At 44.9% G+C, this 16,434-nt stretch overlaps 1 protein-coding gene across 1 annotated transcript in view; it reads left to right on the forward strand.

Moving 5' to 3' along the window:
* Positions 1-16,434, forward strand: part of GABBR2 (gamma-aminobutyric acid type B receptor subunit 2) — a 351,377-nt gene that overhangs the window by 238,423 nt on the left and 96,520 nt on the right. The window contains exon 8 of the mRNA XM_058694795.1: positions 12,250-12,310. Coding sequence (XP_058550778.1) covers positions 12,250-12,310 — 61 coding nt within the window. The remainder of the gene's footprint in view (positions 1-12,249; positions 12,311-16,434) is intronic.

The following is a 16,434-nucleotide window of genomic DNA, read 5'->3' on the forward strand; positions in this document are numbered from 1 at the left end:
ACCCTAGAACTAGAACCCTGAACCTCCCCCTCTGAGCCCAGAGCCCCTTCTGGCTTAATTGTTCAGAAACAGTCTCAGCAAATGTCATTCGGCCCAGGGAACACAGACCCCCAACCCAACAGATTGCAGGGGTATCTGGATCTCCCAACCTGTGATAGGTTGGATCTCCCAACCTCTGCTTGGGCTGCTCATCTCTCTCTGTCCAGAGCTGAGCGGAGCTGCGCAGTGTGGGAGCTGAAACGACAGATAAGCAGTACAGGTCCCTTCTCTCCAGCTCTTCCCGCTCTGTTCTGAAGCCCCCTGCCCCACTTCTGAGAACAGATTCTCACCCACCCCTTGTGCAGGTAAAGACTAAGCATTTGGGGGGCACCTGGGTGGCTCTGTCAGTTAAGTGTCTGACACTTGGTTTTGACTCAGGTCATGATCTCGTGGTTCGGGAGATTGAGCCCTGTGTTGGGCTCTGTGCTAACAGTGTGGAAGCTGCTTGGGATTCTCTCTCCCTCTCTACCCCTCCCCTTGCTCATGCGCTCTCTCTCTCTCTCTCTCTCTCTCTCTCTCCCAAAATTAATAAACTTAAAAAACAAAAACAAAAACCTAAGCATTTTGCATTCCTCCTCACATTTTTACTGTGGAAGCCTGAGAGGACTGGCCTGGCCACCAATGGGCTGGAGCCGGATCCTACAGTCTCCCAAGAGAGCCAAGAGCCATTTGTTAAATTATCAAGAATTGATGGACCAGTTGTTAAATGGTTGAGAGCTGGAAATCTGCCTTGGTGGGAGTATTTACACCATAGAAATTCCCAAACACTACAAACCAGGACCCTCCCCGCAAAAGCCCATTGTTAAACATTTATCAACACATCTCTGACTACCTATCTTCCTTCCCCCTACCTACCACCTACGCTACCCCTGCTCCCTCCCCTCAACCAAGGCTGCTTGGGACTCACTCTGATCCCTTGCAAAGAGCTCATTTTCAAATCAGTGACCAGTTCTTGCACAAGGGGGCAGGGTAGAATGTAGTTAGAAGCATAAGCTTAAAGTCAGACCAATCTAGAGTGAATCCCAGTCCTGCCTACAAGTTGCGTGACCCCAGGCAGATTTCTTACCCTCTCAGCACCTCCATTTCCTCATCTGTAAAATAGAGATAATAATAACACACAGTGCATCCGACTGGGTTGTTGTTGAGAACTGATTAATGAGGAATAACCCCAGAAAAAAAAAAAAAAACTCAGATATTATACACAAATGTTTCAGTGGAGCTAAAAATAACTTAAAGAATGTTATCTCTGCGTGTTCTGCAGAGGGAAACCTGAGAACAGAGCTGAGAAAGGACTTGTCCCAGGTACATTTCCTAGAAAATGGCAGAGCACAGCCTGCTTCTGTGTCTTCAGACCCCTTGTTGGTTGCTCTTTCCATTATTCCAAGTTGAGGGGGAAATGTGCTATGCTTGCATAGATCTCTGGCTCTTATTCACAAAAACTCAAAGCTGTCAGTAAAAATTAATCTATTCCAAGAGGGAGTATTATTTTGTTGGTGATGATGTTGCTATTTTTGCCTGCAAAAAAAAAAATGTGCCTTCTTATAACATCTTTTCAAAAAAACTTTTCAGTAAAGTTTTCCTGTTACGAGAATAATACGTACGCATCATAGGATAGTGGAAAATATTGAAACGTAAAAGGAAGAAAAAGCCATAATCACACAACCTAAAACCAATGAGCGTTTAACATTTTTATTTGGTAGGAGTGATTTTTACATAGTTGTGAGTATACTATAAATATGATTTTTACCCTTTTTTTTACTCACACTGTGTTATTAGTTAGGATAAATAACACCAGCTGCTATAACAAAGATATCTCAGAATCTTAGTGCATTGACACAGTTAAAATTGATTTCTCTAATATGCAAAGTCCAAAATGGATGTTTCTGGTTGGTGAAAAGCCTTTCCATATGACGATTCATGAACCCAGGCTCTTCCATCTCGGGTCCCCTCTGTTCCTTAGGCCTCGGAGTTCACTTTTCAGCGAATCCAGTTGGCAGATGGGGGCAGTGAAGGAGCATGAAGGACATTATGGGAGGTTTTTACGAGCCAAATCTGGCACACCGTATGCCACTTCTACCCACATCCCCTTGGCTGGAACTATCACATGGTCACACACCTAACTATAAAGGGGGTTAGAAAGTGCAACTTAACCATGTGCCCAAGAGGAAAAGGAAGTGGATTTGGTGAACAACTGGCCATTGTCTGGCACAATCACAAATCACTTTTTCCACTTTGCAAATAACTTTTTTGCAACGTTTGTAACAGAATGCTCAAGTGTGTGTAATTCAGATCAGCGCCCCTGGCATTCAGAATTGAGCTCAGCATCCCTGATACAGCCTGTGAGGTTCCACATGACCTTGCACCTCTCTGCCTTGCCAATCACATTCCCTGCTCATCTCCTCCTCAGGTGCCTCTTTCGGCTCCACCGGGATCTTCAGCAACTCTTGTTTCTCATCCTGTCTCCTTCCTTGGGAACTTCGCACTTGCAATCCCTCTTCCCAGGACCCTCTCTCCCTCACTCTTAGCTAACTCCTTCAGATCTTGGCACAAATGCCGCCTCTCCAGAAAAGCCCTCTTTGACCCCCACTCTAAGTTAGGTTCTTGCTGTAGTTCTCTCTCGTAGCACCCTGTTCTTTTCCTTCATCTCACTTAGTGTAGTTTGTGAATACATATTTATCAGTGCATTCACTGTTCAATGTCTACATTTCCCGCCACACTACAAAATCCACGCGATCTAGGACGGTGTTGACATTGCTCACCCTTCCTCGGGTGCCTGTCTAGCACGTGCCCAACAGGTGTTAGGTGGTAGTTGATTGAATGCATGTTATCATAATATCTCATAACGTGTCCATCACAGTTTACTTGGTGCTTGTTCTGTTATGTGGGCATTCTGTTCATTTCTGATATTTTGCTATTCTAAACAAGCCTGACTCTTGCATTGTAACTGGAAGGAAAGGATTTGGTCCTGCTTTTCTTGGCCCATCCACCCAACCATCTTCTCTTCATCTCTCTCCTCTCCCCTGCGCCCAGCCCTGCCTTAGGCTCACTAGCTTTGTGACTGATCACCATTGGAACCCTTTGGACCATCAGATCACGGTCCCTCAGAAGGGTGGCTGTGGGACAGGCCACACCTCCCATCCTGCCCCTCCTCTTAGTTCCCTGCACACCCACTGCCAAAACTCAATAGATTCATCAAACTTTTCTCCAGGCTTGGACCTATAAAAAGCGTTTTCATGTAAGAAAAGTAGTTCAAATAGAATGCAAAATATGACTTATATTAGTCTAAGGCACAGGCAGAAAAAAAGTATTTTTCACCTTTGTAGAGCACGTGGGTAGACATGCACAATTGTTTGATATTTCTCTTTTAATCGGCTGTCCTTTGGAAAACAGAAGGCACCTTCTTCAAGCAACTCTATGCCTTTTTAAAAATTGTTTTAATGTTTATTTATTTTTGAGAGAGAGAGAGACAGACAGAGTGTAAGTGGAGGAGGGGAAGAGAGAGACAGACACAGAATCCGAAGCAGGCTCCAGGCTCTGAGCTGTCAGCACAGAGTCTGACACGGGACTCGAATCCACAAACTGGGAGATCATGACCTGAGCCGAAGTCAGACGCTTAACTAATTGAGCCACCCCGGTGCCCCAGCACCTCTACCCTTGATGGAAAATCTGACCAGCATTCAAGCCCCAGTATTTTCTCCAAGTCCTCATGGTTCATTTGAAACCAGCGTTGTCCTGGTTGGAGGGCTGGCAGCAGAACAGTCCAAGGTGGGCTTGGATCATCTACGCAGACAGCAGTGCGCTGACCAGGATCTCCTGTCCCCCTTCGGTTTCCAACTCCTTAAAGATTCTGCTGCCTGTGTGACACATCAGGGCACATCTTGTTCCCTCAAAGCACAAATGAAGCAGTCAGATGAGCATGCTTATTCACACCTCCCAGAGACCAATCAACTGCCAGGGACAAGAGTGTAGTTAGGGTCATATTAAAGATGGAAATTCTTCCCTAAATGCACATGACCTGCAGAAACTATGCCCCTTAGTGAGCCCAGGGCTCCAAGGGGTTAGGCTGAGATGAGCAAGTCTTCATTCTGTCCAGCCTCCAGCTCCAGCCCGACATCAGATCATGTCTGGGGCTGGGCATCCCTAGCCCCTGCTGTGAAATTGAAAGCAACCAAAAAGAAAGAAAAGAAGAAAGAAAGAAAGAAAGAAAGAAAGAAAGAAAGAAAGAAAGAAAGAAAGAAAGAAAGAAAGAAAGAAGGAAGGAAGGAAGGAAGGAAGGAAGGAAGGAAGGAAGGAAGGAAGGAAGGAAGGAAGAAAGAAAGAAAGAAAAAAGAGTTCCAATGTAGGACTTGACCATACAATTCATAAACTGCTGTTGGAACAAAAAAAAAATTTTTTTTTTTTTTTGGCAGAAGAGAGCAAGCGAGAATGCAATTGGGGGAGAGGGGCAGAGGGAGAGAGAGAGAGAGAGAGAGAGAGAGAGAGAGAATCTCAAGTACTCAGTGTGGAGCTGGATGCAGGGCTCAATCCCATGACCCTTGCATCATGACCTGAGCCCAGACTCAAGAGTTAGGCTCAACCAACTGAGCCACCCAGGCGCTCCTGGAGTAAATCTCCCTCACTTAGTAGTGACACATTAAAGGTGAACAATGGAAACAATTTTTCTAAGACGAAGCTGCCGAATCCTGCTGGCTACTGGAATCCTTAGTGTACATTTCATTCACCACTGATTTTCCTGGGGGTTCTGAACTGACACCAGGTGAAATTCTGCTAACTCCAATTCCCTGGAAGAATTATGAGTTACCCTTTATGTGCAGCAGCCCTGTGTTATGCCTTTTTCATAAATACTTTCCTTAATTCTCACAAACAATCCTGACGAGTAGGTATTGCACTTCCTATTTTTCAAATAGGAGAATTGATGCTCAGAAACACTCAGTGACTCTTCGGGGTCACACTGGGGGCAGTGTTGACTCTTGTCTGGTGAATGCTGAAAGGGAAGTTTTTTCCATGTGTTATCCTGTGCATTCTGAAGATTTCTCCAACAAAGAAATGCAGCTTTATTGCTCCTGATTCAACCTGAACTGTTTGTTTGGATCGACTTTTATGAAACAGGCTGTTTTCTTTGACATTAGCAACATCTCTTTCAGGAAGAAAAAAAAAATTCCTTGTAAATGATCCACTTGGTGGCTTTGCTTCCATTATTTTATTTGCATTCCAAATCTGCTCTGTGGTCATTCTTTATGAACTCCTCAGAAGTTAGACTCCATTATCAATCAGCATGCCGTCAAGAAAACAGAAACCACTTCAGGCATTTCAGAGGGAGATTTAATACAAGGAACCGGTTACAACTTTGTTGAAAAGGATGGAGGAGCAAAACAGGAAGGTGCTGTCCCTGGAGATAAGTATTTACAGAAACTACTAAGCCCCTTGGGCTGCAGGAACAGAAGGGATATGGTATTAGCACTGCCTCTGAAATGCACAAAGTGATTTCTATTTTCTAGACTGCATGCTGATTGATAATGGATTCTAACTTCTGAGGAGTTTTAAGAATGACCCCAGAGCAGATTAGGAATGCAAATAAAATAATGGGGACCCAAGGACACTGGCCTCTGAGGCTCTTGCTGCTGCTGTTTCTGCTACTGTGGGGACCCCACCACTGGCCACTGAGCAGTCAGCTCAGAGCCCCCCTGCCCCCCGCTGCCAGTTCAGGGATGCTGGGGTCCACAGACACCTGCAGTCACTCAGAACTCCTGCTGCTACAGCCAAAGCAGGAAAAATATAGCTTTTCCCTTATGCATACTTTCTAATCTCTTGTGAATGCCTCTCATTAGCAGAACCTAAATGGAAACCAGCTGGCAGGAGATGGTGGGGAATGTGGTTTCGGACTTTGGGTCCCTGCAGCACAGAGGAGGATATAGACTGTGAGCCACCAGACAGAACTCGGCCACCATGCCAGCCAGAGCTACCCAATTCCGTTGCTTTGGAATGCAGCACGTCACAGGAACTGGTCTCGAGTGCACGTGATGATCCTCAGTTATAGCCTTGGGATCACACACGACGAAAGCTTAAAGAGAGTCACGGCGTTTATATAGACATAAAGAATATGTGTGTGGGGAGAAGAGCAAGACAAATCCCTGCTCAAGCTGGGCTTTAAGAAAGGCAAAGCTAGCCCAGCCTCCTGGCTGAAATGCCAGGCCACAGTGAGGCTGAAGCAAGGGCTTTACTCAGAACCCATCGCCTCTGTTCCCACCGTCTTCTCATGCAGGCTCCTTCAGGATGCAAGAAACACATAGTCCCCATGACCTTTGGTGGCAGGTGTCTTAGGTCGGGTTGCCCAGGAAACAGATTCTGAGACAAAGATCTGCATACAGGAAGTTGATCAGGAACCAAACCTGGGAGGGAGGAAGTGAAGCAGGATTGGGCAAAGGGACAAGTTGAAATTGATCAGCTGTAACCATGACCTCAGCCATCCCATGGGGACTTCTGGATCCCATGCTCCTTCACAGTTGCCCAGAATTGATGAAGGGGGTAGAACTGTGTCCCTTCACATTGACCATTGGATGTCGGCTGCCCCCCAGGGAGGGGGCATGACTGCCATTGGCACAGCTCCATTGGGGTGCTGGGCAACTCAGCAGCAGCCAAGATGCCTGACAGCTGGGGAAATGAGTGCCTTCTTCCCAAGGGGGCACTAGGACAGTACTCCACAGTGTCGACCCGAACAGAAAGCAGGTGGGAGTCCACTAGTGTTCAGGCCACAGTGTCCAGCCACCCTGGTGGTGCACTCTGAGCTGGCAAGAGAGAGAATCGGGTCCTCATGCTAGCCTGAGCCACTGTCACCACACACCGCGATGACCGGCTGCCAGAGCCCAAGTTTCTCTGTGTCCTTGTTTCCATACTACCATCCATTCTCTATCCAGCTGCCAGATCGATCTGCTCAACCCTTACATCAGATCACAGTACAGCTTTGCTCAGCCTCCCCACACCCGGGGCTCTTCCCTGTGCTTAAAATCCCCTCCAGAGCCTTCCATGGCCTCCAGGTCGGATGTGACCTGGCCCTGCCTACCTACCCGCTCCCTCGCTGTGCTCCCCCACCCTGGCCCTTTCTATTCCCGCCCTGATTCTGCCCTTCCCCTGGAGCATCTCCCTCTTGTCTTGCAGCCTTCAACTCTTCTAGAAGCTCTTCAGTGAGGTCTTTCCTGACTGTGCAATAGACCTCTGCCCTCGCCCAGCCACTCCCTCTTATTTTCTTCATGGTGCTCTTCACTAACTAAAGTCATCTTGTTCATTTAGTGGCAAACTTGTTTTATTTGTCTCTCCTAATCAAATATAAATCTCTCCAAGGATAGGAATCAGCACCTAGAAGCTAAGAACCTGGTCCAGAATAGGCAAACTTTTGCGGAAAGACACCTATTGGGCAGAATTTCGTGAAAATCACCTGATTGGTATGTGGGCTTCCTTGTGTCCATGTGTCCTTGTGTCTTACTGACATTGACTTGGCTGGGATAGTGTCCCCCGCCCCCATCAGCCATGGGCAGGGTAACACAACTGGCTTTAGTGGTCAGACCCAACATGTGCCATGGTAACTCCTTCAGGAAAGAATCAGATGGCACATCTTCCTCAGAAGGGGGCTTCATGGAGCTTCCTGGCTTCTTCTCTGCACAGACCCTCTAAATAGCCCGTTATGTATCTGTGTGTTCTACACCACCCATTGGCTCATGTGGTTGGAGAACTCAGTCACTTGGGGGCTGATGTTTCTGAGAGGTGAGGACACCTTGGACCCAGATCCAACAGTTTATCCCTTTGACAGATGGAATCATATGCTATGGAAAATCCTTGCCTATGGGTTGGAAAGCTTCCTGGTACTTTAAATCTTTTTTATTAAAGCTCTCTGCTATTAAACATCTTTCAATAAGAATTACTACTGCCATTTACTGAGCACCTGCTGTAGGTCAGGAGCTGTGCTAGGTCCATAGCTCCGTGCTCAGGAATTTGCCCGAGGGGGCACTGTCCAGGTTTGTGATACTTGGACACTGGCCTCCTTCCATTGCATTACCTGAGACAGAAGGAGGAGCTACTGTTAGTAAAAATAGTTGTGAAAAAAACTAAAATGTGACAGCTCTTACTTCAAAGATGGGGTAATTAGTTTTGTTTACAAAGTAAAGGGAGGTTCTCATCCCTACCTCATACTCCAATCGAGTGTCATTCTGTCCAAGTTTCGAAGACCATTTCAGTATATACTTTTTCATTTAACTAATAGAGATTCTGCAGCTATATTAAAAGCTGTAAGTCATCAAGACAGTATAGTACGGGCACAAAAACAGACACATGGATCAATGGAACAGAATAGAAAACCCAGAAATGGACCCACAACTCCTATATGGTCCACTAGTCTTCAACAAAGCAAGAAAGAATATCCAATGGAAAAAAAGACAGTCTCTTCAACAAATGGTGTTGGAAAAATTGAATGGCTACATGCAGAAAAATGAACCTGGACCACTTTCTTACACCATACACAAAAATAAATTCAAAATGGATGAAAGACCTAAATGTGAGACAGGAAGCCATCAAAATCCTAGAGGAAAAAGCAGGCAGCAACCTCTTTGATCTCAGCCACAGCATCTTCTTACTAGACACATGGCTGAAGGCAAAGAGAACAAAAGTGAACATGAACTATTGGGGCTTCATCAAGATAAAAAGCTTCTGCACAGCGAAGGAAACAATCAACAAAACTAAAAAACAACCAATGGAATGGGAGAAGATACTAGCAAATGACATAGCTGATAAAGGGTTAGTATCCAAAATCTATAAAGAACTTATCAAACTCAACACCCAAAAAACAAATAATCCATTAAGAAATGAGCAGAAGACATGAATAGACACTTTTCCAAAGAGACAGCCAGATGGCTAACAGACACATGAAAAGATGCTCAACATCACTCATCATCAGGGAAATACAAATCAAAACCATGATGAGATACCACCTCACACCTGTGAGAATGGCTGAAATTAGCAACACAAGAAAAACAAGTTGGCGAGAATGGAGAAAGGGGAACCCTCCTGCACTGGTGGTGGGAATGCAAACTGGTGCAGCCACTCTGGAGAACAGTATGCAGGTTCCTCAAAAAGTTAAAAATAGAGCTACCATACAATCCAGCAATGGCACTACTAGGTATTTACCCAAAGGATACAGAAATACAGATTTGAATGGTACAAGCACCCTGATGTTTATAGCAACATTATCAACAATAGCCAAACTATGGAGAGAGCCCAATGTCCATTGACTGATAAAGGAATAAAGAAGATATATATGTATGTATGTATGTATGTATGTATGTATACATACATGTATATATACAAATGTATATGTGTATATGACATGGTATTTGTCAGAAAAAGACAAATACCATTATGGTTTCCCTCATATGTGGATTTTTAAATAATTTTTTATGTTTATTTAAAAATTTTTTTTTTAATATTTGTTTATTTTTGAGAGAGAGAGAGACAGAGTGCCAGCAGGGGAGGGTCAGAGGAGACACAGAATCTGAAGCAGGCTCCAGGCTCTGAGCTGTCAGCACAGAGCCTGACGTGGAGCTCGAACCCACGAGCTGTGAGAGCATGACCTGAGCCGAAGTCAGACACTTAACCAACTGAGCCACCTAGTCACCCCTATGTTTATTTATTTTTGAGAGAGAGAGAGCAAGCACACAAATGGAAAAAGGGCAGAGAGAGAGAGACAGAGGATTCGAAGTGGGCTCTGTGCTGACAGCAGAGAGCCCGATGCAGGCTCAAACTCACAAAATGTGAGATCATGATCTGAGCAGAAGTTGGACACTCAACCGACTAAGCCACCCAGGCGCCCCGAAATTTAAGAAACAAAACAGTTGAATATATGGGAAGGGGGGAAAAAGAAAAAGAGAGAGAGAGAAACCATGAGAGACTTTTAATGATAGCGGGTTGATAGAGGGAGGTGGGTGGGGGATGGGCTAGATGGAGGATGGATATTAAGGAGGGCATTTGTTGGGATGAGCACTGAGTGTTGTATGTAAGTGATGAATCACTGAATTCTACTCCTGAAACCAATATTGCACTGTATGTTAACTAACTAGAATTTAACTACAATTTTTTAAAAAAGATTCTGCAAAATTTGTCCACATTTTATACCTACAAGTGTTTGGAGTTCTTCAAAGCTTGGCAGGAGATGGGTAAGTTAGATCTCCACCTTTATCAAAACACGAAATGTCCTCTTGTCCACACTGTCTGCATCTTTCCAGCTGTGCAAAGTGGTCTATTTGCATAAAAGTGATCCTTTCAGAAGATGTTCTGTGCTTTTCAATCATCCCTAGAAATAAAATCACAGCTCCTGTCTCACCTTACGCTGAAATGTTTTCACACTTCAGGGAATTACTTGCCATCACCTGAATATGGAATTCAGTTGGCATTAGTTTCAAAATGATACTACTTTCAGCTGTCTACAGGATTTCAAAAGGTGTCAAAGTGGCCTTAGAAGGTGTTTCTCGTTCTGAGAACAGGTTGAGTGATTCTCTTTGTTGCAAAAGCCGCAGGGCCTCAGACTTTGGGTTTCCACCAAAGGAAGATCCTTTTTGGTGCTTTCTCCCGAGAATTGAGTGGAAACCAAAGTATTGTCTGTGCTATTACTTGATGAAGCAAGAGCATAGTGAGAGTAAAGCAGTGTCTCTTTAAAACAATTTCTTTTTCTGGGGTGCCTGGGTGGCTCAGTCGGTTGAGCGTCCAACTTCGGCTCAGGTCATGATGTCGTGGTCTGTGAGTTTGAGCCCTGCGTCAGGCTCTATGCTGACGGCTCGGAGCCTGGAGCCTGCTTTGGATTCTGTGTCTCCCTCTCTCTCTGCCCCTCCCCCGCTCATGCTCTGTCTCTCTCTCTCTCTCTCTCTCTCTCTCTCTCTGTCAAAAGTAAATACACATTAAAAAAATTTTTCAGGGGCGCCTGGGTGGCGCAGTCGGTTAAGCGTCCAACTTCAGCCAGGTCACAATCTCGCGGTCCGTGAGTTCGAGCCCCGCGTCAGGCTCTGGGCTGATGGCTCGGAGCCTGGAGCCTGTTTCCGATTCTGTGTCTCCCTCTCTCTGCCCCTCCCCCGTTCATGCTCTGTCTCTCTCTGTCCCAAAAATAAATAAAAAACGTTGAAAAAAAAATTTAAAAAAAAAAAAATTTTTCAAACAATTTCTTTTTCTAATTGCATGTTAATGGAAAGATAGGAAAGAATTTATTTCTGGAATAGGAGCAACATGCTGTAGTGAAATGGCATGGGCGTTAAAATCAAACTCGTATCTGACTCCCAGCAGCCTCACTTACAGTGAACCTAATATAGAGTGCATAACCTCTCTTGGTCTCAGTTTCTTGGTCTGTAAAATGAGGATCATCCCCCTTTCCACTCAAGCTCGTCAAAAAGATTCATTGATAGAATGTGTCAATTTCCTGCACGGTTACTGAATTTTGATGGGTCATGGGCCTTGGCCAAGGGGAGACCCCACCCGCTCTTCATGTCCCCGATTTATTTAGCCCAGCATATGGAAGCCCGGTATCAGCCAGCAAGGCAAATACAGCAGATGATGCTGTGTGTAGCCCCCGGGGTCCCTAATGAGGGATGCTCAGCTGCCTGTGACACAAGGCAGGTCTCACTGGCTCAAGAAGCTTAATTTTGTGCTGCCCCATAGCCCATTTATAATTGGGGCTGATGTCACCCCTCAGGAAGAACTTACAAAAACATTCTCTATCCTTAATAAGAAATACGAACCAACCTCCAGCCCCCTTCTGGTCCTCACGCCAAACAGTCTGAGCAGAGTCGCCTTAATGGGTAGGGCACAGGTGCAGAGTCGGGGCCAGGCTTCAAGGGCCTCATCTCCGCCTCCATCTTTCCAGCACCCCAGAAGACCTTGTCCCAGGATAACAGGACACATGGGTGTTTAATGGATAATCATGATAATAACAATGATGCATATCTCAGCTTTAATTCACATGTGTTGTTTTCATTATTGATTTTGTGCTCTTCAGATGAACCAGATAAAGTCACAACCGGTTTTAAAACAATTAGTTTAATTTTGCCTCTGCAGTCTAGCGGGAACCTATTTTTTTCAATATTAATAGTCACATTGTACTATTTATGAATTTCAGCCGAGATCCATAGTGTCTGAGCTAATATGGCATTTCTCTTTTATTTTCGTTTGTTTTGTTTTTAGGGTCAAGTTGTGTTCCGGAATGGGGAGAGGATGGGGACCATTAAATTTACTCAATTTCAAGGTAGGCTTTTTGATGCTTATTCTTTCTAGTTGATGAGTTCTTATATGGGGATGTTGTGTTTCTGCAATAAAATACATCAAAAGAAATGAAAGTATGATGTTCCAGATAAGAGAGAGTAGAGTCAGTAGAAAACACTTCTCTGTGAAAACATTAGTTTCAACTTATTTAGAATATCTTTCTCAACTGCATGACTTCTCAGGCTATTCAGTCTTCCCACATGACTCTGAGAGGCTCGTGAAAGTATAGAGAGTGGGGGTTAAGCCCGCTCCAGTATTCTGAGAAAGCTTGCATTGTTTTTTTGATTATAAAAATTTTCAAACAGACCCTAAATTTGAGAGAATTGCATAATAAACCCTGTGTACCCATCACCTGACTTCAACCATCATCCGCATTTTGCTAATCTTGCTTTATCTGTACTCACCCACCTCACCCTTTTTTTTTTCTGTAATGTTTAAAACAGCTCCCAGACATTATCTCATTTCAATCTATAAATACTGCAGTATGCATTCCCAGTAGATAAGGACCTTTCAGAACATAACCACGATACTATTATCCCACCTAAAACATTTAACAAAGTTTTTTTTTAAGTTTATCCATTTTGAGAGAGAAAGAGAGGGAGCACAGGAGCAGGGGGAGGAGCAGAGAGAGGAGAGAGAGAATCTCAAACAGGTTCCACACTGTCAGCCAGACTCGGCTTGATCTCACTAACCGTGAGATCATGACCTGAGCTGAAATCAAGAATCAGACACTTAACCGACTGAGTCACCCAGGCACCCCTGACAACGATTCTTAGTTGAATCTTAGACACTTCTAGTCTATGTGGATTCTCTGATTTTCTCCAGAAGGCCTTTACAGTGTGTGGGAGAATCCACACAAGGTCCACTCGTTGCATCTGGTTGATATCTCTTTTAACCCATAATCATCCCCCACGTGCTTGTTATAGGTCATTTTTTTTAAGAAACTAGGTCATTTTTTGGATTTTTTGGATTTTTCTGTTCTGGGTTCAGAAACCTTCCAGACCACATTCCTCATGTAAGGTGGAAGTGGAGGCCCCGAGAGGGGTTGGGGCTTGTCAGAGAGTACAGGGCATCTGCGGGAGTGAGACTGGGCTTTCCTCCAGGTAGACACCTCCGTCAGTCATCAGCAGGTTTGTTAGCCAAAACCACTAGATGCACTGTTCTTTACTGCAGTTTTTTTTAGCATCTGGATGTTTCTGGAAAATCCAGAAACAAGAGCAGTGCCTTCTGCGTCAGATCCCAAAGTCATCCAAGGGAAAGCAAAAAGTGAAATCGAGTTATTCAGGTTCATTCAGACAAATCCCACCGGATTGAGATCAATGAGGAGAGGTGTTTGGTACTATGGCTCCGTAATTCAATCTTGTAGACTCACCCATTCGTCTTCTGATGGCAGGTAATTGAAACGCATGTCAGCTCCCTGGCATGCACAAAAGATGTAATTTTCGGCAAATGTAATTATTTTCCCATTTGTTAGTCTTGCTTCTTCATTGGTTGAACCAAGTAAGCATCTTGGCAAAGATGCTTCCTTTTTTTTTCTTTTTTTGAGTGATTGTAACTAAATTCTCTTGTCACATTTCCAGTTCTCAAATTATATCATTCTGGGAGAATATTTTATAAAATATTGATTGGCTGATCACAGCTACAAGTGCGTGCCAATTTTATTGCCTTTTTTTTTTTTTCATATGTTAGGATAAGGCACCAACCCCAGTGACTAGTTTTAGGCATTTGTAAGGAAAGCAGAGGAGCAAACAGAAGTTCAGAGGCGGGTCTGACCCACCTTAGCTCAAGTCCATATAGCACATCAGGCAAGTGACTTCACCTGTGTGGAGTTCCCATCTGTAAAATAGGAATATAATCCTATTTACCTTCTTGGAATATGGGAAGAACTCAATGAGATAACACATAGAAATATGTGCACGTATTTCTTGCTCAGCAAGTAGTAGCAATTATGATTAGCACTATGTCAAAAATTATGACACTTTTCTGGGGCAAATCCAGATTTTCTTGGTGTGTTGAAACCGCCCCCCCCCCCCCCCAGGTGCCTTTCCATCTGCCTGCCCTTTATAGCTTTTCCCCACACTTAGCCATATGTAGGATGTCAGACAGGGAAGGGTCTTAGAGATGATCCCACTCCACTACCTCATGGTGTAAATGGGAAACTGAGGCTCAGGGGAGGGAGGTGTTCTGCCCAGGGACACAAGCCAGTTAGTGGCAGAGCTGAGAATGGACCTCAGCTCCCCCTCCTTGTGCTCACATGCACACCTCTGCCTGTTTTCCCTTCACATTTGTGTCCAGTTTTTTTTTTTTAATTTGTTTAATGTTTTATTTATTTTTGAGAGAGAGAGAACATGAGCAGAGGAGGGGCAGAGAGAGAGGGAGACACAAAATATGAAGGAGGTTCCAGGCTCTGAGCTGTCAGCACAGAACCCGACGTGGGGCTCGAACCCACAAACTGTGAGATCATGACCTGAGCCAAAGTTGGATGCTTAACCGACTGAGCCACCCAGGTGCCCCTGTGTCCAGTTTTTATTGAACATCAGAGCTGGGCCTGCAGAGACTCCTATTTATACAGGTTTTTTCTCCTATAATTTATTGTCAAATTGGCTTCCATACAACACCCAGTGCTCATCCCAACAAGTGCCCTCCTCAATGCCCATCTCCCATTTTCCCCTCTCCCCCACCCCCAACAGCCCTGTTTGTTCTCTATATTTAAGAGTCTCTTATGGTTTGCCTCCCTCTCTGTTTGTAACTATTCTTTTCCTCCTTCCCCTCCTCCATGGTCTTCTGGTAAGTTTCTCAAGATCCACATATGAGTGAAAACATATGATATCTGTCCTTCTCTGACTGACTTATTTCACTTAGCATAATACCCCCCAGTTCCATCCACGTTGCTGCAAATGGCCAGATTTCATTCTTTCTCATTGCCAAGTAGTATTCCATTGAATATATAAACCACATCTTCTTTATCCATTTATCGGTTGATGGACATTTAGGCTCTTTCCATAATTTGGCTATTGTTGAAAGCACTGCTATAAACATTGGGGTACAAGTGCCCCTATGCATCAGCACTCCTGCATCCCTTGGGTAAATTCCTAGCAGTGCTATTGCTGGGTCATAGGGTAGATCTATTTTTAATTTTTCGAGGAACCTCCACACTGTTTTCCAGAGCAGCTGCACCAGTTTGCATTCTGTATGGGTTTTTTTTTTAAATATTTACTTATTTTTGGGAGAACACAAGCAGGGGAGAGGCAGAGAGAAGGGTGACAGAGGATCCGAAGTGGACTCTGCGCTGACAGGCTGACAGCAGCAAGCCTGATGTGGGGCTCGAGCTCATGAACCACGAGACCATGACCTGAGCCAAAGTCAGATGCTCAACCGACTGAGCCACCCAAACACCCCTGTTATATGTTTTTAAAACATAGATCCTGTTGATAGAGGGATTCTGTTATTTGGGGGCTGAAATGAGCCACTAGAATGCTGGGGGCATGTTCGTGTCAGCACAAGAGTTCATTTTCCAAATGTAAAGGGTCTCAGAGGTGCACTGTCTGCCTGGATGGAGGGGCATTGCATTATTGAATAGGCTGACCACCTGAAGGGTGCCTGGTTATCATCTGGGAAACTGAGGCCCAGACAGGGGTAGTGACTTGGCTGGGGCAGACCCATCCCATGGTGAGGTCATTCCTTCTAGTCTCTGGCCCCATGCTTCCCTGGGCTGGTCCACACAATGTTTTCTAGGACTTTCCAGGATTTGCCCATAGGATGGGCCTGCCCCTTATCCTGGATTACCCACTCTTACATCTCCACTGGCCTTTCAAAAAGGCTTCTAAAACCATGTTTTTTCTGCCGTGTCCTTCACGCTGACTCTCTCCCTGTCTGCTTCTCTCTCCCTTACTCCTGCCTTGTATTTAGAGGGGACAGTGAACAACAGGGCTTACTTCAGAGCTTGGCTCAGACAGCCAGCCCCAGCAGTGGGGCCTCTCTTTGCAGGGGCTGCTTCAAGACTCACACTCAGGCTGTCTCAAAGCCCACTAACCTGATCTTGTAAGATGGCCCATCCCACCCTTCCTCTGAAGACCTCACGAGATGCTCTTTCAGCTCCTTGTTTGT

Source organism: Neofelis nebulosa, chromosome 12 (assembly GCF_028018385.1).
Source record: "Neofelis nebulosa isolate mNeoNeb1 chromosome 12, mNeoNeb1.pri, whole genome shotgun sequence".
NCBI lineage: Eukaryota > Metazoa > Chordata > Mammalia > Carnivora > Felidae > Neofelis > Neofelis nebulosa.